The following is a 23,708-nucleotide window of genomic DNA, read 5'->3' as shown; positions in this document are numbered from 1 at the left end:
CTGAGCAAAGTCCGGAATATTGTCGTCTTCCACTTCATCTTCTTCCATTTCAACATCTTGCTCTCCGTGGGATGTCCAACAATTATAGCTTGGCATGAACCCCAACTCAAACAAGTGGAAATGAGTAGTCCTGGATGCAGAATACTCCTTCTGATTTTTACACTTATTACGTGGACAACAAATCAAACCCTTTTGCCTGTTAGTTTCGGCCACTCTCAAAAAATAATGCACGCCGTCAATAAACTCTTTGGACCGTCGGTCAGCGTACATCCATTGCCGATCCATCTACATGACATGAAAAAAAATCGTACACAAATAATTATTCGTACAATAATGATAGTCATACAATAATTATAAAATAATTACAAACTCTTTCAACAGTCACACAATAATGACATATCATTATTCATACAAAAATTATGAAATATTACACCAAATAATTCTTATTTACTATTTCTAAAGTTTAAAACTAATATTAATGTGTTGTACTTCTTTTAATTTTCATTTTAGTTTGTTTTCTATTATTCAAGATTAACTTTCACTATATTTTCCTTCTCAACTATTTTATAAAACCTTCTTTAGCAAATAAACTAAATTTCTATATATTCTTTCTTCCCCACACAAATTTTCTCTCTCATTAACTCACAACAAAATTTTGGAGACAAAAAAGTGTGCAAAACATAACTCCAAATGTAATATGACAAAAAAAACATTGGAGGATGAAGTTGCTAACCTTTTAGGCACCTCCGATTTGTATATAATCACCAAAATAAATTTACTAGAAATTTTGGCATGACCTCCCCTCTTTTTTGAAGAAATTTTGAAGCTTGCTCGGGCTGGAGGAGGAAGAAGACATATATATATATAGGGGTGGGACTTTAGTCCCGGTTGGTGTTACCAACCGGGACTAAAGATCCGGGGGGGCTGACAAGCCCTGACAGCATTTGAACCGGGACAAAAGATGATCTTTAGTCACCAACCAACCGGGACTAAAGATCAAATATGCCCGTTACCCTTTTTAACCGGGACTAAAGATCGGCACCAACCGGGACTAAAGATCAAATATGCCTGTTACCCTTTTTAACCGGGACTAAAGATCATCTTTAGTGATCTTTAGTCCCGGTTTTTGTTGCAACCGGGACTATTGTGGAATTAGGCCGACCGACGAACGATGGTTTCTCCACTAGTGCAAGTTGGTATATGTTGCCTCATATTAAATGCAAGGCTTGGTGGGGACCATGCACTGCTGCTCCCCTGAGTACTCGGGAGCAGAAGGCGGATGTGCCCCAAGCATGGCATAGTGGGACCGTGCAGATGTGTCCTGAACACAGCCCGTAGAGGGCATGCTCAGGAGCTGGCTGTAGATGTGCCCCGAGCATAGCCCGCAGGTGGCTGTGCTTGGGGTGGCTTTGCTCCTGAGCACAGCCCCCTACCTGCAACCAGCGAAACCCTAGCTCCCAAGTTGATGTCATCGCCGCTGCCACCACTGCCATCATCGTGCTCGCCATAGTCCGTTGCTGCCGTCATCACCACCGTAGCAGTCCGCCATCACCAGATCTGTGAGGATGGATGCCGCTGTTGCCGGATCTGTGAGGGAGGGGGAGGCCGACGATGGCGGAGATGGTGAATGCACGTCGCCCCCTGCCGCCACCACCAGATCTGTGGAGGGGGAGGGCCGCGACGACAGATCTGTGCGGGGGAGAGCCGCCGCTGCCGGATCGGTGCGCGTGGGAGTGCCACGCCACTACCACCGTCAACGCGTGCCTTCTCCATCGACTTCCTCGTGCACAGTCCGCCGTTGCTCCCGCCGCAATCTGTCAGAGCCGCAGTGAGAAGAGAGGAGAGGAGAGGGGGTGAGAAGCCGTCGGAGCCACTCGGGTGAGTAGAGGAGAGGGGGTGAGAAGAGAGGAGAGGAGTGGGAAGAGGAGATGATAAGGGAGGATTGGGCTGAGAGTGTGGAGTGGAGGGAGGAAATTAGATATTCTAAGGTGGTGGTGGGCTGATGGTCCGCCTACGAACAGGGGCAGAACCAGAATAAAATAAAGGGGGGTTCTACTCGCTTGCTTTACTCTGGTTTGAATCAAATTTAGCTTGATACGGGTGCCTATGTTTAAACTGACGGAGTATATATATAGTGAAAATAGATAAATTATAGGTAGATTTTTTTTTAAACCAGGTTCCTGGGCACCCCTTAGCTAAACTAGCTCTGCCCCTGGCTACGAAAATCGGTTTTTTTATTGCATGCGGGTGTACCTATAAAAATTGATTTTTGTATTCGAGTATTTTAAGGAGCCGTATATGAAAATGTAGGCCAATTTTGTAGGTACGGCCAATTACGGTCCACACGTAACCTACAGGGGTTCTCGTCCAGAAAAAATGCTTTTTAGTAGTGAGTTCTAATTAAACAGTGGAAACAATCTTAATCAATATATAGCATGGAGTATATAGGTATCAAATCGATCGATGCCATATGCCAGGATATATAATTACTGGAAGTTTTAATTACTAGTAACTCATAGCCAGATAAGCACTGATAATACTGTATAGTACATACGGCCGGGATACAGCTAGCGTGGCCATATATATTTGCTGCCCGTATTACTGTGAGATATAAATGAAAATAAAAGAAATAATGAATGAGTCATCGTCACCAGCAAATATGTATGCGTATAACTTTTGAATTCATGTGGTTTGTGCAACAGAAAGAAAATTAATAGTCCAGCAAGATGATGAGTTGTAAAATATTGTCTGTATCTATATATATAACTACAGGTGATCGAAGGTTAATTTGCTTTAAATTTGGGCTGCTAGCTAGTTAGCGCTGCCGTGCTTCCAAAATCAAAAGAAAAGAGAAGAAAAAGCGAAGAAAAAGTTGGCGTCATTCATTTTGTAGTTTTGTACTAGCTAGGTATGTATTTGCTTAATTACGACGCCAGCCTCAGCCTTTCTTTCTCTTTTGAGCATGTAGCGGCTGGTTATAACGTTGTTAGATGGGAAGTGTTAATTAGCTAGGCTGCAAGCTAGGCATGTAGACACCTGGCAGGGCGTGCACAGCCTCCATGGCCAGTTGTGCTGATGATCCTCCAACTAACGGTCTCACGCCTGCCTTGCATGCATCCACGCTCGATCGGTTGAGTTTTGTATATATACATCTTTTTCTAGCACATATATATAGCCAAAAAGTGGCAAGTGCTCCCTCCGTTTCACAATGTAAGTTATTCTAACATTTTACACATTCATAATAATGTTAATGAATCTAAATAGATATATATGTCTAAATTTATTAACATCAATATAAATGTGGAAAATGCTAAAATGACTTACATTGTGAAACGGAGGTGTTGAAACATGAATTCGGCAATAATAAAAGGGGTAGCGCACGAGACCTAAAAGTAGATGGATGCGGAGACAAGAGATTTAGACAGGTTCAGGCCCTCTCAATGAGAGGTAATACCCTACTCCTGTTTGGGGATTTGAATCCGCCGGGTGTAGTATAGATCTGACGATCATATGTGCTCATGCCCCCTAGAGGGCCTCCTACCCGCCTTATATAGGATGGGGAACAGGATTACAAGATAGAAACCTTAACCAATACGGTATCGGTTTCCTAAATTTACTTTACAATCTTATCAAACCAGAACTTTAGGCCGTTCCATAATATATAGGGAAACGTAATACCCAAGTCATGATCTGTTACATATTCTATAAATATATGTTATCCCATATTACAAGTCGGATAACCATGCCGTGTAGGTATGGGGTACCCATAATCTCCACAGTAGCCCCTGAGACCTTCACAGTCGAAAATATAATCTTCTCTCGAACTAGATTACTCCAAAGCCGAGTACTTCAATCATCTTCGCCATGGTCTCCCGAGTACTTTTACTAAATCTGAAGACTGTGGAGGGCTGAAAAATAAAGTCAGGTGCATCGAATAGATGCACCTAATAGGTGTAGCCCCCGACTATGTGATTAGCTGAACAAACTAAACATATAGTCAAGGAATAAATTATCCAATTAACCAAGTGGTTTCGATAATTTTAGTTAACCAAGCGACTTAATATTAATATGTAGCATATGCGGTGTGATTCCCTGAATAACATGATCCAAGTGATATACCGACTACTTTGTAAAATATGATAAGTGTAACCTAAAGTTGGCTACATCATCGAAAATTCACATAGCAAAACAACTATAAAGAAGCTTGTATGTTGTGAATAAAGAAATTTCCAAAGTATTGGACATACGCCATGTGCACACTGCTTTAAGAGATATGCTTAAGTCCCTAGAAGACACATGGTTCCACCACACCTGGAAATATATGGCATATGTGGTATAAAATCCTAGTAAATAAACTCATAAAGGATTTACCAACCGCCTGGAAAATGACCAAAATATATAATTAGCCTAAGCCATAATATTGGTCAATAAAAATGCACACATACGTGGCAAAAAGCAATGATATTGTATCCAATCAATTGCTTGATAAACCCAAACAGCGCCATGACTATATAAAAAAGTCAGCGGGACAGCTATATAAAGCTTTACTGTTTGACACCTTTTAAGATGCATTGTACCAACTCCTAAAAAGTTGAATAACTGCGGTATAAAAGGATTTTAAGGTATTGGGCACTTGATCACGCGCACTTTGGCCTAAGCAAAAAGTGCCTAAGTCCCTAAAAGAACATGATAGGCCACACCTGAAAATATGGGCTGCAGACATATTAGGCCTAGGCCAAAAAATATGCCTTCGACACCCTTTAAAGGATGACGCATGTAACATGCTCCCGAGTAATAGATCTTCCGGGTGATATAGACCAAGTGTAGCTTATATGAATAGCTTCTGATCTGAGTGATTATCCCTTATGGGATACTCCAAAATAGATATAATAATTGAATCCTGACTGATGCAAGTATTCGGTTGATAACCCTTACGGGGAATAATAAATAGTCCAGTCTTTGAGCATAGAAAATAGAACCATGATCATGAATTCATGTTGCATGTATCCAGAACAAGTCCAAATTGAAGGTATGATACTTGTGTTTGAGCTAGTAAGCCCCTGAGCATATAGCTTGTCCTTCTGTCGTAGTCACAATTGTTCATTGATGGTAGCTGACACAGTTGGTATATAGACAAGACGACCAATATAGAGATAATATTGCCCACCAGAGGTGGCAACAATACTGGTGGTAGTGAAGATAGTGATACCAATCAAAAGTAATGAAGTCGCATAGCCATGGAGGCCAAGAAACCAGTCAGCGGCAGACAGATCAACTAACAATGAAGATGAAGGAGCCCAGCGATAAAGTTGTGTAGCCATGGCAGCAAAATAATCAGTCGGTGACAGACGAGGTAGATCAAAGGTGATGACAAAATCCACCAATCATGAAGATGAAGAAAATAGTTGACGACGACAAACGCAACCGACATGATGAAGATGACGATGTCGGTGATCCAGCCAATAGCAGTGTAGCAACCAATGATAATGACAAAGACGCTCATCAGCATTTGCATAGTAGGTCAACCGTGAAGGTGAAATAATAAGTCGGCGAAAACATAATCATCCATTAGCAACAGCGGAGATGTCAGGGTCGATGAAGCAGAGGTGCTGGTGATGATGTCAGTGATAATAATCCATCAAATTAATGTTATAGCTGTTGTAGATGCTTTACTTGGAGGAGAGTTGATGTTGTTGCCCAACTCGTCTAAACCGAAATATTTGAAGTTGTTGAAGTAGAATGTCTGCTCCGAAGCAAAGATGAAGATAATGACTCCTGGAGTTGACTCGTTGGCTGATTAATTGATTTCTTCAGCTTGACATAAAATTTGTCAAATTTTGAGCCTTGTATTTGTGTAGCCCCCGACTCTTTGATTAGTTGGGAAACAACTGAACATAGAGTCGAGAACTGTAGCTTCTTGTCATCGAATAGTCATTGCTTAATTGAAGATATGTGTTGAAGATGTCTAAGTAGAAATCCTGAATATTGGAGAGCCACTTGTTGTAGTAAAATAACACGGCATTGCATGCCGTGATGTCGAGGTTCACAAAGACGTCGTGATTGGTGAAGTAGCAAAACTTACGAAGTAGCAGCAATAGAGTTTGCCGGTGCCGAAGATAATAAAGATGAAGTCGCTCCACCATGGTGACAAAGTTGCATAGCTGTGATGAAGTGAACACGAGTCGGCGGTAACAGAAGCAAACCGATGGTGAAAACGCGCAGTTGTGAAGATAAAAGCACCAGTCGGCGGCGGCATAACCAGTTGGCGACGGAAGACGATGATGTCCATTAGTAGTGGTAGCTGTATAAACCAGACGTAGAGGCAAGGACACCAGTCAACAGCAAACGAGACGACCGGCGGTGAAGACGATAAGGCCAATCAACAGTGGCAGAATCAAGCAGCCATAAAAGTGAAGAAACCAGTCGGCAGCAGATGTAGACAGCTTGTGTTGAAGATGATGACGCCTATTAGTCGTGGTGGCAACGTGGCCAGCCGTGAAGACGAAAGCATCGGCCAGCCGTGCAGGCGGAAACACCAGTCGGCGGCGGACGAGGCGGCCGGTCGCTGAAGACGTAGACGCCCAACAACGGCGGCATAATAGGCCAGCCGTGCAGGCGGAAACACCAGTCGGCGGCGGACGAGGCGGCCGGCGGTGAAGTTGTAGACGCCCAACAACAGCGGCATAATAGGCCAGCCGTGCAGGCGGAGACACCAGTCGGCGGCGGCGAAGGCAAGCCGGTCGGTGAAGACGTAGACGCCCAACAACGGTAGTGTGACCAATCAACCGTATAGGCGAAGACACCAGTCGGCGGCGACGACGGCGAGCCGGTGGTGATGTTCTGACTGATCCATTCCTGGAGCGTAAGAGATAAGCTTAAAGCCATGAATCCCTTTTATGCATATCTGGATTTGGATCTTGCAGAACAAACATATAGGATGAGTAGTCTCTGATGCAAATATAATACTCGAGAAAAATGCAAGTATTTTAAAATATTTATAAATATGTATTTCTCCTCTTGTCAATTTTGATTTCCCCGAGCAGATGACTCATTACGTTTAAACGCTCTGTCCGACTAGTCATAGCCCCCAAGCACCGGGAGTCGGCCTAGGCACTTCCCAAACATGCATATGAGTGACATGAGTTCGTCATTAATGGAACAAAGTTTCACGAATCAGAATTTACTACTCGGGTACTTTTGTAATTGTAAAGAGCAAAAAATAAATTTATTTTATCTCTATGCTTTTGATTTATTCCGAATAATACTTAGCACCTTGCGTTACTCGGTCCATCCAACGAGCCCCCGGGTGCTAGGAATCGGCCCAAAGGCAACTATCCATCGACAAACCAAACGGAAAGCATAGGAAGATAGAACTCCATAACTCGATAGGCACTTTTGTACTCAGATTTTGTCGCAAGCAATCAAGATAAATATTATGAAAATTGTGTAAAAAATATGATATAACATCAATAGCCCCCGACTCACTAGTCAACGGCGAACCAGTTGATGTAGTGAGGCAGAGGAAGAGCAAAATATCATATAAAGAATAAATGATGACTTAGCTTTGTCGTATTCCCTCGGTGACAGCAGAAGTAGCCGATGTGGGAACGAAGCAGTCCATCAATGGTGACAAAAACACCAATCAGCGCCAGTGGAACCAAGCCAGTGGTGTAGATAATGAAGCCCATTAACGGCGGCGAAGTCCACCAACCGTATAGGCGAAAACACCAGTCAGTGGCGTCAGAGGCAGGCCGGCGGTGAAGTCGTAGACGCCCAACAGCGGCGGCATAATAGGCCAGCCGTGCAGGCGGAAACACCAGTCGGCGGCGGCGAAGGCCAGCCGGTCGGTGAAGACATGGATACCATCAGCAACGGCGGCGGAGTACACCAACCATGGAGGCAAAGACACCAGTCGGCGGCAACAGACGCAGGCCAGCGGTGAAGTCGTAGATGCCCAACAACGGCGGCATAACAGGCCAGCCGTGTAGGCGGAGACACCAGTCGGCGGCAGACGAGGCGGCCGGCGGTGAAGACGTGGATGCCCATGAACGGTGGTGTGACCAACCAACCATATAGGCGAGCACACCAGTTGCCGGCGGTGAAGACGATGTCGCCATTAGTAGGGCGGCGCAGGCCAACCGTGAGGACGAAGAGACCAGTCGATGGCGATATCGTCGTCCAACGTGGCCTATAGAGACCACTGCCAATTTGGCGGTAGCTCCCTATGTACATGCAAAGAGACAAAAACAATCTCTAGTTAGCATCAATAAGATTAATTTTGTGGTCGTGCATTTGCATATGTCAATGCATATATCGAGCATGCATATATTATTTGGTTGGCCGATTGATCTCCTGTAGCATGAACATTAGACTGATCCGTGCTTCTTGCCATGCGTGCATATAGAAATCGCAGGTCCGAGTTCAGATCGAATCCAAGTCAGAGAAAATCAGACTCGGGTAACCAGGGTACATGCAAAATAGTAAACCACAGATCAAACTGAGATTAGTAGTAGAAACGAATAAAAAGTGTAGATGATTATGGAAATTAATGAATGCATGTAATTGGGCCAGCATATCATGCGTGTGCTTCCTGGCAACCAATAATTTCCTCGTGGAAACACGTGGCCTAGGCTCAGCATAACAAAAGCGTGTGCCTTGGATATGGGAAACTCATCAAGCCCCGCAGTCGCTGTCATAGATCAACAGAGCGCCTCGTCTTGCAATCTTGCACGGTGATGAGTTGTCAGTTGGGCGTCTCAAGCCATCGGCAAAAACGAAAGCACCATTAATCTGTGATTAGAAATCTAATACTCAAGATTAGTATCGAGAAATTAATTCTATAGATGCATGGTGCGTGCTTGATTAGGTAATTCGTGCATATTGATCGGTCAGATCAACTCAAACACGCCATCTCTCCGGTAGGCCGAAGGCGACTGCTCCCATATGTGACCATTGGTGGCCATAGGCCATAGCACGCCCGTAGCCCTGCTCCGTTGTTTGGATCGCGTGAAGAAAATCTCGACGCGTGAAGGCGTCGGCGACGATTTCGTCTTGATCTCAGCCGACCAACACACAAACATAGAAAAATTCCAGCAGGTTAATCTAGAATTAGAAATCAATCAAATAGCAATAACAGATTGAGGCAACAAACCCGAACGACATTGAAAATTGGTTCCATCGCACTTCTTGATAGATAACTTGACTACCTGGCGCGCCAACTGTCGAAACATGAATTCGGCAATAATAAAAGGGGTAGCGCACGAGACCTTAAAGTGGATTTAGACAGGTTCAGGCCCTCTCAATGAGAGGTAATACCCTACTCCTGTTTGGGGATTTGAATCCGCCGGGTGTAGTATAGATCTGACGATCATATGTGCTCATGCCCCCTAAAGGGCCTCCTGCCCGCCTTATATAGGATGGGGGGCAGGATTACAAGATAGAAACCTTAACCAATACGGTATCGGTTTCCTAAATCTACTTTACAATCTTATCAAACCAGGACTTTAGTCCGTTCCATAATATATAGGGAAACGTAATACCCAAGTCATGATCTGTTACATATTCTATAGATATATATTATCCCCTATTACTAGTCGGATAACCATGCCGTGTAGGTATGGGGTACCCATAATCTCCACAGGAAGAATAGTAAACATATATCTGTACGTAGTACACGCGTTCTAAACTTGTGTGTTCTAAACACGCGCGCGCGTTCTCTCTCCCGGATATCGATATATATCAAAGTTAGTACTTCTCTCCATTTAGCTAGTTCTTCCATTTCCACGACTCCATATATCCAATTTTTCTCATTTTCTATTTTGCGCGCACATACACACACCGGCGCTTCGAACTGCTGCTGGTGGTAGTATTGCCGTGCCCGTATAGCCAGCCGCCGTTTCTCCGTATACCGTAGCTACTTTCAGGTAAATTAACCGATCTGGCCTGGCTGTGCTCCACCTCTGTATGTTTTGGTATTCAACCCGGCCATCCATAGATCTGTATTGTACTCCCTCCGTTTCACAATGTTTGACACCGTTGACTTTTTAGCACATGTTTGACCGTTCGTCTTATTCAAAAGAATTTGTGAAATATGCAAAACTATATGTGTACATGAAAGTATATTTAACAATGAATCAAATGATATGAAAAGAATAAATAATTACTTTAATTTTTTAATAAGACGAATGGTCAAACACGTAATAAAAAGTCAACGGTATCAAACATTTTGAAACGGAGGGAGTATTGTATTTCCATGTATATGCGTGTCGACCGGTCTCAATAGACTCCACCCACACCTGCTGCTTGCTCTCTCTTATTAAATCTTCACGCTGGTCGGATCTCTTTTCCCCTTTCTTTTCCGTTCAGATCTATACCCATCATAAAAATTTTTGGATAAAACTAGACAATTAAGCACTATGTCCAGATTAATTTTTAGGATTGGATTTTAATTAGCATTGGTGTTTTTTTTTTTACTTCGCCCCTCCCTCTCCTTTTCCCCTTAGATCTTGGTTCTCATTTTTGTTTTCTACAGTAAACAATATATCTATCTTCTTGACCTCTGTTGCTTTTCTTGAGTCCGTGCTCAAACGATCCGTCTTTGTTAACTTTTGTAATATTCATGATCTATTCGGTATGCAGATCTATTTGCCAAAAAAAACTTCCAAACCTGCTTACTGAACAAATCATGAATAAATTATAAGCCATTTGATTTTTTTCCTAGTCAAAATTATTTATATTGACCAAGTTTATAGAAAAAAATAGCAACATTTACAACATCAAATTAGTTTCATTAATTTTAATATTGAATATATTTTGATAATATATTTGTTGTATTGAAAATATTAGTATATTTTTATATAAATTTGGTCAAACTTTAAGTTTGAAAAAAAAAATTAAACCACTTATAATATAAAACAATATGAAACATAGAGAGTATCGTCCTTAATTAAATATATATTTGGCAGGGGGTGCGATCGACACGTGGAGAACGCAGCTGCTCGTGGAGGAGGGGCACCACAACCAGAAGTTAGCGAGGAGAGGCAGAAGAAGATGAAGCACAAGGCGGCTCACGAGATGGCTGATGGCAGCAGCACTAGTGACATGCTGCTGCTGATGGTGTGTGCTTCCCGCGTGGTACAAGTACAGCCCCAGTGTTGCTCGCGCAGCCACAGCATGAGGTAAATTCTTGGCCCTGTTTCTAAAAATTAATTAATCCTTTATCCTATACTCCACATTAAATGAGGCACTAGGGTACCCAGCTGGCACCAAGATTGAAATGAATTATATACTCAATTTAAATGAGTATGAAATTCTTTTATAATTAATGTTTAGGTATGAAAATTAATTAACTTCTTTACTAAGCAGTTCAAACAAGTTTGAACTCGATCTGAGCTTTTTTTTATTCGATTTTGATTCTAGGTATAAAGCATCCAAACATATAATTAGTTATATAATTAGTTAGGTATATAATAATGGATTGTGAAATAAAATTGAATTTGAGTTGTTTTGTTGCTAGGTATAGGTATGAATCAAATTCTTATACCTAGGTATACAATCACAATTTAAAATTTTTTAAAAATTTAAGTGAATTTGTGTATTTCATATCTTGGTGTCCGGGTACCATGGTGCTACCTCCTTTCCCAACGTAAAATAAAAGAGAAGCGGGTATATGAGAAAACAGAAGCAAAACGTAGTCACATATATACTATGACGAATACGATGACACAATGTTGTCAAGCTAATGTAGGGAGCATCAGACCGAAATTAAAAGAATGTAGTATAAAAAATTTAAATAGGTAATAATAAAAACAATGGTGTGGTTTCTTTCTTCTTTTTTTTGGGGGGGGGGGAGGGGGGCGGCAGGGCTACCAGACCGTGTAATGCATATATTCAGAAAAAGTTCATTTTGAACCCTCCAACTACTAAAACTGGACAACATGACTCCCCCGACTATTTTGAGGTGTCATTCACGTTGTAAATTTAAAAATATATTCAGGCCCCAATGTAATCTGGACAACATGACTCCCCCGACTATTTTGAGGTGTCATCCACGTTGTAAATTTAAAAATATATTCAGGCCCCAATGTAAGTGACTACCTCACTTCCTACTCCACCACTCCCCTCTCTCGCCTCTCTCTCCATGAGCAGCACTAGCGAGGTCGTGAGAGTAGGTTACTACTAGGAAAAGCATTATCGCAAGCGGCCGAAAAGGGTCTTCGCAGGCAGGGCGGCCGTCCGCCTGTAAGCCAACGACTGTGAAGATCACCGATCTTCGCAGGCGGGGCGGCCGTCCACCTGCGAAGATAATTTTCGCAGTCGGACGTTGGCTAGTCCGGTCCGCCTGTGAAAATAGGAATCGTCCGCTTGCAAAAAAAAAAAAAACTTCCGCCTGCGAAGATAGGTAGAAAATATTGAAATTTAATTATAATTTGGCCATAAATTACTTTTAAATTATTTAATAGAAATTCTTGCAGGTAGATTTTTATGTACATATATTGGAAGATTATCAAGCATTTGGTACTAAGAAATCTATATATATTCCATAAATCAAAAGTGTTGCCAAAATATATATATTACAATATTTTTTTACATTGTCACTTCAAATAACGTCATCTAGTCACATTATGGCATAGCAGTGTTCCACTCCCAAAGATCCTTGAATTCGTCACTTGCCGCTAGGGCACCCTCTGGATCGAAGAAATCTCCTTTGACATGACAGCACTCATGGTGGATGAAGTGGCACAGATCACGCTGCACATTTGTGATACCTGTATCGTCAAAGCTTGTTCGACATTCTAATCTTGGCAACTGCATGCATTGAAATTAATCAATATATTAGTATCATAAATATCAAGAGCTGTCTAGTACATAGTATAGAGACTTACATCCTCCGCGTTAGTCCTGTACCGTCCATTAACCCTAAGGAATTCGCACGCATAATACCTGCAAAGGACTGTTCCTCACGGTTGCTTATGACACTTTAGGACATATCATAGAAAAAAGTAGTTAAAATTTGCAATTAGTGAAACAATTGGAATACATAAAGTGAGTGGAGTATTACCGGCCAATAGGTACGTACTAGCAGCTTCTCCCGTGTTCGGGTCTGTTCTCCACCCTTGAACTTGTAGTATTGGTATGCACTGTATGGATGTCGTACCGTTTCAGAGTAAGGACGATATTTATTTGTAATATATTCATATACAAATGCAAAAGTCATAATAACTTACTACTGTAAGATTGTTAGAAATTCTTTGTATTGCTTGTGATTGTAATCGAGAGGATCCAAGACTACCACGGTTCCGTCTTTAGGGTGGATGAGTAAACAGATATAATGATCGCTACATATTAACAACATTATAGTTAGTTAGTAACAGCTAAAATAAGACATATGTGTACAAGATAAATGTACCGGACTTACTTAAAATTATAAGCGGCCATGACGACTCTCTTATTTTGAAAATGCAAGAAGGCTCGTCCAATGTACTGTGCGACAGTAATCAATTTCTCCTTGTGCAAGCCCTTCTTGTATTCTGCTATCTCTGTTGGATTCTTGCCCTTCAGCTGGTCTGACCCTGGTGCTAGCGTCACGGTATGCTGTGTTTGGCAGATCTGAGTTGGATCCAAGAAGCCGATGGGTTATTTTTTCTTCTTAGCATCCATGTATTGCATCCTACAGAAGAAGTTTATTAGTAAAAATCACATGGATTTGTATTGTACATATTTTTCATCTAATTAATTAAAACTCAAACTCACATGCACCAAACACCGACGAAGTTGACGTCCATCTTATCCCGACGATATATGGCGTGGATATCTGAGAAATCTAGCCATACGTAACCTTCTTCGCCGAAACAATCTGCCGGTGATCGAGCTGTTATATTGCCCAAGCCTTTCTTGCTGGCCTCCATGTAGAAGTTATGTAACCTTCTCATCTCCCATGGTGCTTCTTTCAGTGCCCATTCCGGCAAGAGTGCTTTCCCATGTTCGTACTTTTCCGGGCAATCATCGGTTGCGAAGTATGTTGGCCCGGCTAGTTCAGAAGCCTTCTGGGGGTCGTCATCTCTGAGCTTGGCACGTTCCTTACCCCCTCTGAAGACGGTTAGCATGAACTTCTCCTTGTTCTCATATTTGGACTTGGAGTCGTGGCTCCTAAGCACTCGTGGCACCTCGGGGTCTTTCGCAGGAGAAGGATCTTCAAATATTTCTGGCTATGTACCATCCCATTCCAATCCTGGTACTTCTTCTTTGTCTGACCCGACTGATGCCACAAATTGCACCTCTGGTTCTGCCACTGTAATCTCCATGGGCACATCCGGCACTGGAATCTCCATGGCTGTCTCCGGCGGTGCAATCTCCATGGCTGCCTCCGGCAATGCAATCTCCGGTGGCACTTCCGGCACTGGATTTTCCTTTTGCATCTCTGGATCATCCGCCTTATCAGTCACCTTCCTCTTAGGAGGCCTCGGAGGTTTTCCCAACCCCGATTTAGGCACCACAGGTTTTTGCGTGGCGTCGGTGCCCAATCCAAAAGATATGTCATTCTTTTGCCAGAGAATTACAAGATCGACCGCATCCCCAAGTACGGATACACCATCTGCAGTCCGGTAGTCAATGTCGTAGGACTCAAACCCTTCGTGGACCACTTGTGGCTGCACCTTGGCATACGCATCGGGTATGAACTGTTCATTGTATGTTCTCCCAGGGATAGCAATGGCTGTAGCGGCCTCAAGAGTTTTACCGGAGCGTCCAATGGGAACGTGCAATCTGCAGGGTGTATTCTCCTTGAGGTCATCGAAGGGGTAATCTGGCTCAGTTTCTTTGGTTTCGAGGCGAGGCAAAATCATGTGCTTGACGCAGAAATCCATCATTTGCCTTTCAAACTCCACAGCCCCTTCGTCTCTAAGTTTATCCTTGTACGCTTCATGCTTCTTGTGGGGGTCATTTTTGAACCCTTCCTTCCAACTCATCATGCTCGACACACCTCGAACCCTTCCCCCATGCTCAGGAGTACCCAGCGCCGTACTTAGCACATCTTTCTCCCTTTTAGGCTTGAAATATCCTTTCTTTTGTGAACTGGATAAATTTTCTATTTTATCGGCAACGCTCTGCAGCTCCGGATTTTCAAACGATACTTTTCCCTCATCCGTGATCTTCGGAGTTCTAGCTCTTACCCAGTTCCTTGATCTCTGTGTCCACTCCTCCATTGGTACCGGTTGCCCCTTCTTCCTCATTTTCTCCTCCTCTTTTGTCCACTGCTCCACCTTTGGTGCGTATCCCGCGGAGCCTAAGCGATGAGGAAATTTGTTCTTCTCGGCCAACTCTGCAAACTTTTGGCTCCTTTTAATTTCTTCCGGGGAGTTCTTCAAGGTCAGAAAGTTGTCCCACTGATTGGGGGTTATGTTGGCATACGTCGAAAATGGTGTGCGTCCCGTCTTCACAAATTTCTTGTTCAAGGTGGTTTTCCAACCACGCCAAGACTTGGCCATTGTTTGCAGTGCACAATTTCTCACTGCTGCCTCTGATCCTTCCGGGAACTGGAAGATTTTCTTCAACTCTTTCCATATGACTTCCTTATCCCCATCCGATACATGATCCCAGTCCTTGACCGTGATGGAGATCTTCTCCCTTACTATTATGCCACACTGTGAACTGAATTTCGCACGTGCCGTCTTAGGGGCGAGCGGCTCTCCTTTAGGCGAAACATGGGTAACAACATGGAACCCTTCATCCTTTCTATTCACGCTTCTCTCGCCCTTCCTTTTCTTCGCCTTTGCTGACCGTTCGCTTTTCTTTGTGCCGGTTGTGTTAGCTGGTACGTCGTCGTCTTTTGACGGAACTTTTTTCTTCGGCTGCCGTTTTGATCGCCGTGGCGCCGTTTCCTACGGGAAGGTATGCATGGAAGTTTCGAATTAGCTCGGGCTAATAGTTATCACGGTGAACATTTTACATATTAATTTTACTTACCCCTTCTTTAGGGGGAATGTAGTCCTTGTCGCCTTCTTCACCGTCGCCCTTTTTCCTTCTCTTCGGGCTTGGGCATGGACAAGGATCGCTTGGCGACGAGTACTCCTCATCTTCGTCACCTACGTCGCTGTTGGAACTACCTTCCGGTGGGACCGCTGGTTCCGGAGCAACCACAACAGCAAGGGACTGCTCCTGCTCCCCTAAACCCTTCTCTTCAGTCCCTTTAGTACTATCGGCCATCGTTTCAAACCTCTAATATAAAAAAAAGTGTTATCGTCCACATTTTAAATTACTCAAATTAGTACAAACTAATTAGTACAAAAATAAACTGTATATTAACAATATGTCGTATGAACAAATTTAAATTCTCTGAGATTTCCAAATTTAACTAGTACTTACTATTATGCTAAATTAATTAGTACAAACAAATTTAAATAGCGAAACTAATGACTACTTACTATTATGCTAAATTAATTACTACAAACAAATTTGAACAAAATTTGATATGTTATTATCAAGTTGTGCACTAATTGACTTCCTTATTTCATCGACATGTTGACTAAAAAAATGGAAAAGGCAAACATATCCTCCACATTTTTTTTAAAAAAAAATGTTAACATACCCTCCAACATGTTATTTAAAAAATTTGTCAAATTCACATATCCTGCAAAATTGAACATACCCTCCCAATTTCATTCACATATCACCCACATTCCCAAATTCACATTCACAATCAACATATAACCCCTCATTCACATATCACCCACCCCTCATGCCCATTCACACCCACATGCACACACATATATACCCCCTCACACCCACATGCACGCACGTCCGTGTTCGACGAACGGCCGACGACGAGCTTCGGTCATGGACGACGAAGGAAGGGCCGGCGACGAGGTTCGGCCGTGGACGACGACCGGCTTCGGCCGTGGACGACGAACGGCCGACGACGAAGTTCGGCCGTGGACGACGACCGGCCGAAGACGTCGTTCGGCCGAGGACGTCTTTGTTCATGGACGACGATCGGCCGATAAAGCCGTTCGGCCGCGAGCGGAGGGGTGGCCGACGGCGGTGGAGGGGCCGACGGCCGGCGCCGGTGGAGGGGTGGTCGACGGCGGTGGAGGGGCCGGCGGCGGCTGTGTGTGCGGTGGAGGGGCTGGCGGCGGTGGAGGGGCCACCGGCGGCCACGCGCGCGGTGGAGGAGCCGGTGGCGGTGGCAGAGACCGGTGGCGGTGGAGGAGCCGGCAGCGGTGGAGCAGGCGCGCGGTGGAGGGGTCGGCGGCGGCGACGGCAGAGAGCTCGACAATGGTCGGCGACGGCCGAGGATGTCGGTCTCGGTGGTGGACGACGACGGTCGGCGGCGGCGGAGGATGACGTTCGGAGAGCGAAGGTTGCAGGCGGGCGGTGCCGGAGGACGGCGGAAGCGTGCAGCGGTGAAAAATTTCAGCAGCCTGACGGCGCCAAAATTTCTAGGGTTCCCGCCTGGACTTAGAAATTTTAGCGCCGCGTGCTTGCCCTTATGTAGGGCAAAGATCTTCGCAGGCGGGCGGTCCGCCTGCGAAGATCATCTTCGCACGCGGGCGGTCCACCTGCGAAGATCTTTTTTACTATCTTCGCAAGCGGACCGTCCGCCTGCGAAGATCTTTTCTGCAAACTGATAATTGCACATAAAAATAATTACACTTTTCAAATATTACTAATTTTAAATTTTTTAACTAAATTTTTACACTTCAAATGGTAATTGCACATAAAAATTAGTACGAACTAATTAATATGCAAAATGTTGAGTACAATTGTTCGTCAATTTGCGATATGATCACACATCACCTTACATACGACCATTACATAACTAATTACTTCTTAGATGCTTACATGCCACTCAACAATCATTACCCTTTAACATTTTTGCCCACACCGTCTGTGCGCATGTAAGGCTTCACGGTCTTCTGAGTAGATGTCTCGACATTCTTAATCTTCTGTACAAACTGACTATAAAGTGGCATACTATCGTATTGGTTGTAATCTTCGATATCTTCAACCCCATCCACTCCCAATATCTTTTGTTTCCCTGGTAGCACTATATCTTTCTTCAAATTTGAAGGGTCTTTCACATAAAACACTTGTGCCACGCGATTGGCGAGTACCCAAGGGTCATCCTTGTGACCCACACTCACAAGGTCAACAACAGTAAGACCGAACTTATCAACATTGACCCCGTTCGGGTATTTTACCCACTGGCACTTAAATATGGGAAATTGCATTGTGTGCCCATAGTTGATTTCCCATATTTCTTCAATAAACCCGAAGTATGATTGTTTTTCCCTGGCTTCATCAATTGCCTCCACACGGACACCGCTGTTTTGCGTACAGGTCTTATTATCTCGGGCTCTTGTGCTAAACGAATATCCCTGCCAAGAATTTACTGTAGTTGATGGACCAAAAGCCAACCGCTTCATAGTTATTTCATCGGTAGTTTCTCCCTCAGGTAAATCTAGGTCTCGCAACTAATCTATGAAGAGACGCTTGTGTTCTTTCATTATCCACTCGGTGGAGCGACCCTTATTGTTAGCTCGTATTAGATCGATATGTTGATCGATGTACGGCTCGACGATAGCAAACTGATGATGCACGCTGAAGTGAGCTTCTTGGAATGATTTGTGATCATATGTGACGAATCTCTTCTTTCCTATCGTTCCCCTGCCACTCAATCTGCCCTCGTGTCGGGGCAAGGTACTCCAATTGCATATCCATCTTTGAGGTAATCGATACAGCACTCGACAACCTCTTCAGTACTATAACCCTCAACCATTGATCCCTCTGGATGTGCACGATTTCGGACGTAACCCTTCAGAACCGCCATGTAACGCTCGTATGACCACATTTGATGGAGGTACAATGGGCCAAGCGCAACCATCTGCGGCACAATGTGAACAATGAGGTGCTCCATCATATCAAAAAATGACGGAGGGAAACACATCTCATGTTGGCACTGGGTCTCATGTGCGAATGTACGGAGATTTCCTAACTCTTCGAGACTAATGACCTTCTGTGACATTGCGTTGAAAAAGTAGCACAACCTTGTGATAACAACCTTTAAATGCTCTGGTTTTATGGCTCTTATTGCAATTGCAAGAAACACGGTGAGCAAGACATGGCAGTCGTGTGAATTATAACCAGATACCGACAAATCTTTCATTGAAACTAATCGACTGATGTTTGATGAGAAACCTATGGGCACTCTGACACCACGGAGTGAGTTTCAAAATGACTTCTTCTCCTCAGGTGTCAGTGTGAAACAGGCTGGTGGAAGATATACTTTGCCATTTTTTTCTCCTTCTTGAGGGTGTAACTCTTCCTTGATTCCCATCTCGACTAGGTCCATACTTGATTGCAGACCATCTTTAGTCTTCTTCGGCATGTCCAACAATGTTCCAACTATGTTGTCAAACACATTCTTCTCTAGATGCATGACGTCTATGGCATGCCGAACCTCTAGATCTTTCCAGTACGGGAGGTACTTAAAAAATATGAAATGCTACTTGAATAGGGGAGGGAGTTTATCATCTGGCTTCGAACTGTCATCTTGCTTCTTACTATCCCCTCCCTTCGTATTCTTCTCGGGTTTCTTGCGCTTTATCCCCTTTGATGGTTTCTTAGTCATTTTTCCAAACTCGCAAATAATTTTCTCTGTCATTGCACACACCTTTTCTCCCGATGTATGTTTTGGTGCAGGATCAGTCTCTTCAGTACCATCAAACTCCGCCTTCATCTTGCGGTACTTGTGATTTGTGCGTAGGAACCACCGGTGCCGCATGTACACAAGCTTGTTGGAACCCGGGAGAAACCTATAGTACGTTCCATTCAAGTAGATCACACATCCTGTTTTACCTTTAGTTTGACCTGAAACTGAAAACATTGCTGGATAATCGTTAATGGTCACGAAGATGATGGCCTTCACTGTGAAGTATTCCCTTAAGTACTCGTCCCACACTTTCAATCCCTCTTTCCATAAATCAGCCATATCTTCCAACAATTGTTCAAGAAATACGTCTATATCAATACCAGGCTGACGGGGTCCCTGTATGAGGATACAGAGTAATACGTATTTTCGCTTTTGACAAAGCCAGGTAGGAAGATTATACATGGTGAGAAGCACTGGCCAAGTACTATGTGAACTGCTCGTCTCCAAAAGGATTAACTCCATCAGTACTCAGGGCAAATCTAATGTTCCGTGGGTCTTTAGCAAACTCTCTATACTGAGCATCAAAGTTTATCCACCGACGAGCATCTGCCGGGTGTCGAATCATCCCATCCTTCTTACGCCCTTCTTCATGCCAGCGCATTAGTTCCGCATCTCGCGGGTTTGAGTATATCCGTTTAATGCAGTCTTTGACAGGAAGGTACCACATCACAAGCTGCGGGATTTTTCTCTGTCGTCCCTCAGTTGCTTCAAAGGGTTTTAGGCCAGTATTGCTATTCGACTTGTACCGGCATGCACCGCATGTTGGACATTCATCCAAAGTAGCGTACTCTTTCCTGTACAGTATGCAGTGATTTACACACGCGTGAATCTTTTCCACACCAAGTGAAAGGGGGCATATGAGTTTCTTTGCTTGATATGTGCTGGATAGTAGTGAGTTAGGCCTCGGTAGCATTTTCTGCAGAAGTTCTAACAGACTGTCGAAACTGGTATCAGACCATCCATGTCTCGCCTTTAACCTCATAAGTTCAAGAACTGACCAGAGTGCTGTGAACTTACTGTCACAGCCCTTCGACACATCGTACAAAACTTCCTTTGCTGCCTTCTGTAAAGCTTCAAAGTTATTTAGCCCTCTAGCCGACCCCATCAGCACCTCGGGTTCTGCATGACGTAACATTTCCTCTAGGTCGATTTTGTCCTCAACAAAACCATCGTCATGCACCATGTCTTCAACTTGTGTCGGAACTACATTTTCAGGCCCGTCCAATTGTTCTTCGCCATGACGTGTCCATATTTCGTACTTGTCCATAAATCCATGAGTTACTAAGTGCTCCTTCACTTTAAAAGCATCGTCAAAGTCCCAGGCTATTTCATTCTTACAGTCAGCACATGGACAAATTATCTTCCTCATATTGTTCTTCTCAGCGTGTGCCTTAGCAATACCAATAAATTTAGCCACTTCGTTTCTATATGGAGACAAAAACCTCGGCCAATGATACATCCATTCCCGACTTTCCATATCTCTAAAAAAAAATACACGTAAAATATTTGCACAATTAATACCAAATTTGTAGGGTTTATTGAAAAAACTTATCGCTATTCAAAACTAATTAACTAAAGGTTAAGTGTAAAGTAATAAAAAATCATAGTTTATTTCAATTTTTTTTACACAGACATGCCAAATTAGTACATTAGGAAAATCTAACAAAATCATATCATCGGCATATTACAAAATACTATAACTATTTTTTGATTGCACCGAATAAATAGACATTTAAAATTTTATTCTCTCTCTATATATGACAAGAACTAGATCTAGATCTAGAACTAGGTGGTGGATGTGATAGCAAAAATAAAAAAAATAAGAATTTATGTTACCACATTAAACCACTACAACAAGAGGCATCAAGTATTACACATACATCTAACATCAACATATGAAAAGAAATAAAATTAAAAAACATGGAGCTCTTCCTTCACAATTTTGGATGCATAAATCCATCACAAATTAAAGTCTAAAAGCTTAAAAAAATGCATACCTAGTGTGGAAATGAGTAGATCTAAGTACCGTAGAAAAATCCCGCGAAGATTTGAAGTTCAAAACCTCCCCCCCTATATTTAAGTCACTTTAGGAGAGAGAAACGTCGGGGAGAATGAACAGGGCTCGGGGAGGAAGAAGACTATATAGGGGCATCTTTGCAGGCGGGCCATATAAGCGTCGTCTGCGAAGATCAATCTTCGCAGGCGGACCATATAAGCCTCGCCTGCGAAGATCTATCTTCGCAGGCGCACGACGTCTACCGCTTGCGAAGATCGATCTTCGCAGGCGACGCTTATATGGACCGCCTGCAAAGATCAATCTTCGCAGACGGACCGCCCCCTCCACCCAGGGTACTTTTTTTGCCGGCGGGGTTTTGGCTCCGAATTACATGCCCGCCTACGAAAATCGATCCCCTACGACGCCGAAAATGAGTTTTCTAGTAGTGGGTGTGGCGTGATGGTCATGTGGATCCGGACATCCGGCGCCATAGCGCGTAGCTCCCGTGGAGCACCCAAAGCACCTAGTCCAGGTCAAGTCGCTGGCCACGGCTCTAGCTTAGGGGTCCCCTACTTTTCATCCTTGTACAACCCACAGTGGGAGTCAGTGCCGAGTTTGCCGAGGAGGAGCGAGAACCCGGCGTCAAGCAAAAACCCATCCCGCCGTGCAACACCATCCAGCTTCACACTTCATTGGTGTTCTCTGCATTCTACAATCGCACGGATGTCAGAGAAGGCCATGTTGCTTAGCACCTGCACCCATAGGTCAGGGTTGAAGTACCGGTCACCAAAGAAATTGTTTTCACTACTAAAAAAATGATTTTTCCAGGCAGGCAAAAATGGTTTTCGCGTGCGGACCTCCAGCCCATCGTGCGGGTGGCACCCGCACAAGAAAGTTAGTTTTTCGCATGCGGGTGCTTATGTCGCCCGCATGCAAAAACAAAAATACAAAAAGAAAAATAAAAATAGCAAAAATCGAACCGCTGCCATCCGCCGCCGGGGTCATCCCGCCGCCGAGCTCTTCCCACCGCTGCCACCGCCAGACTCCTCAAGCAGCTGTCACCATCGTGCTCCTCTCGCCACTGGCCTCTTCTAGCCGCTGCCGCCGCCGGCCTCCTCCCGCCGCGGCGGCCGTGCTCCTCCCTCCACCGCCACCAGATCCACACGGATCCAGGCGGGGGACGGCCGCCGCTGCCGGATTTGCGGGGGACGGCCGCCAGCCCGTCGACCGCCACCGTGCGCCCCATGCCACCTTCGTCGCTCTCCCGCCAGACGCCGCCGTCGCCCCACACCGCTTTCGTTGCTCTCCCGTCGGACGCCACGCGTGCTGGCCTCTGCCGCCGTCACCCCAAGCCGCCTTCGTCACCCTCTCCTCGTCCGCCGCGCGCGTCGGCCTCTACCGCCGACGCCCCTCATCGCTTTCGCCGCCCTTCCGCCAGCTGCCGCGCGGGCCGACCTTTACCGCCGTCGCCCCTTGTCGCCTTCGCCGCCCTTCCGCCGGCCGCCGCCACTCTCCCAGCCAAGAGAGTTTGAGAGAGGGAGAGGAGTATGAGGAGAGAGAGAGAAAGAGGAGAAAGTGAGAGACAGATGAGGAGAGAGTGAGGATAAGTATGAGGAGGTGAGAGAGATGAAGAGGATAAGGATGTAATTTTTGAAGTGTTGGGAGGGAAAAAAATCTAGAGAGGGTGGGTATTTTCGCGTGTGGTCCTCTTGAGAGATCCGCACGCGAGAATCAATTTTCGTGTGCGGCCTTTTAAGAGGTCCGCCTGCAAAAATAGGCTTATTTTTGTGTGCGGATCCTTAAGAGGCCCGCTTGCAAAAATCGTTTTTTTGCGTGCGGTCCTCTTAAGGGTCCACGCGCAATAATGGGAGGACGATTTTTGCAGACTCGACCAGTTCGGTCCGTCTGTAATCTAAAGAGGTCGTTGCACAGGAAAATCGTTTTTTAGTAGTGTTTTATCGTTTGTCATTGCAACACTACCTAGGCTCGCTAACGTGTTTGTCC

The 23,708-nt window shown here is 44.4% G+C and overlaps 1 protein-coding gene across 1 annotated transcript in view; it reads left to right on the top strand.

The window, feature by feature from the left end:
- Positions 1-1,611: 1,611 nt before the first annotated feature.
- Positions 1,612-23,708, top strand: part of LOC107276857 (uncharacterized) — a 47,002-nt gene continuing 24,905 nt past the window's right edge. The window contains 4 exon segments of the mRNA XM_066304282.1: positions 1,612-1,853; positions 10,965-11,095; positions 11,098-11,177; positions 22,216-22,230. Of these exon segments, the coding sequence (XP_066160379.1) occupies positions 1,612-1,853; positions 10,965-11,095; positions 11,098-11,177; positions 22,216-22,230 (468 nt within the window).

The sequence above is a fragment of the Oryza sativa genome, chromosome 9 (genome assembly GCF_034140825.1).
Source record: "Oryza sativa Japonica Group chromosome 9, ASM3414082v1".
NCBI classification, from domain to species: Eukaryota; Viridiplantae; Streptophyta; class Magnoliopsida; order Poales; family Poaceae; genus Oryza; species Oryza sativa.
Note: the sequence above shows the minus strand (reverse complement) of the source record. Positions and strands in the feature narration are given on the sequence as shown.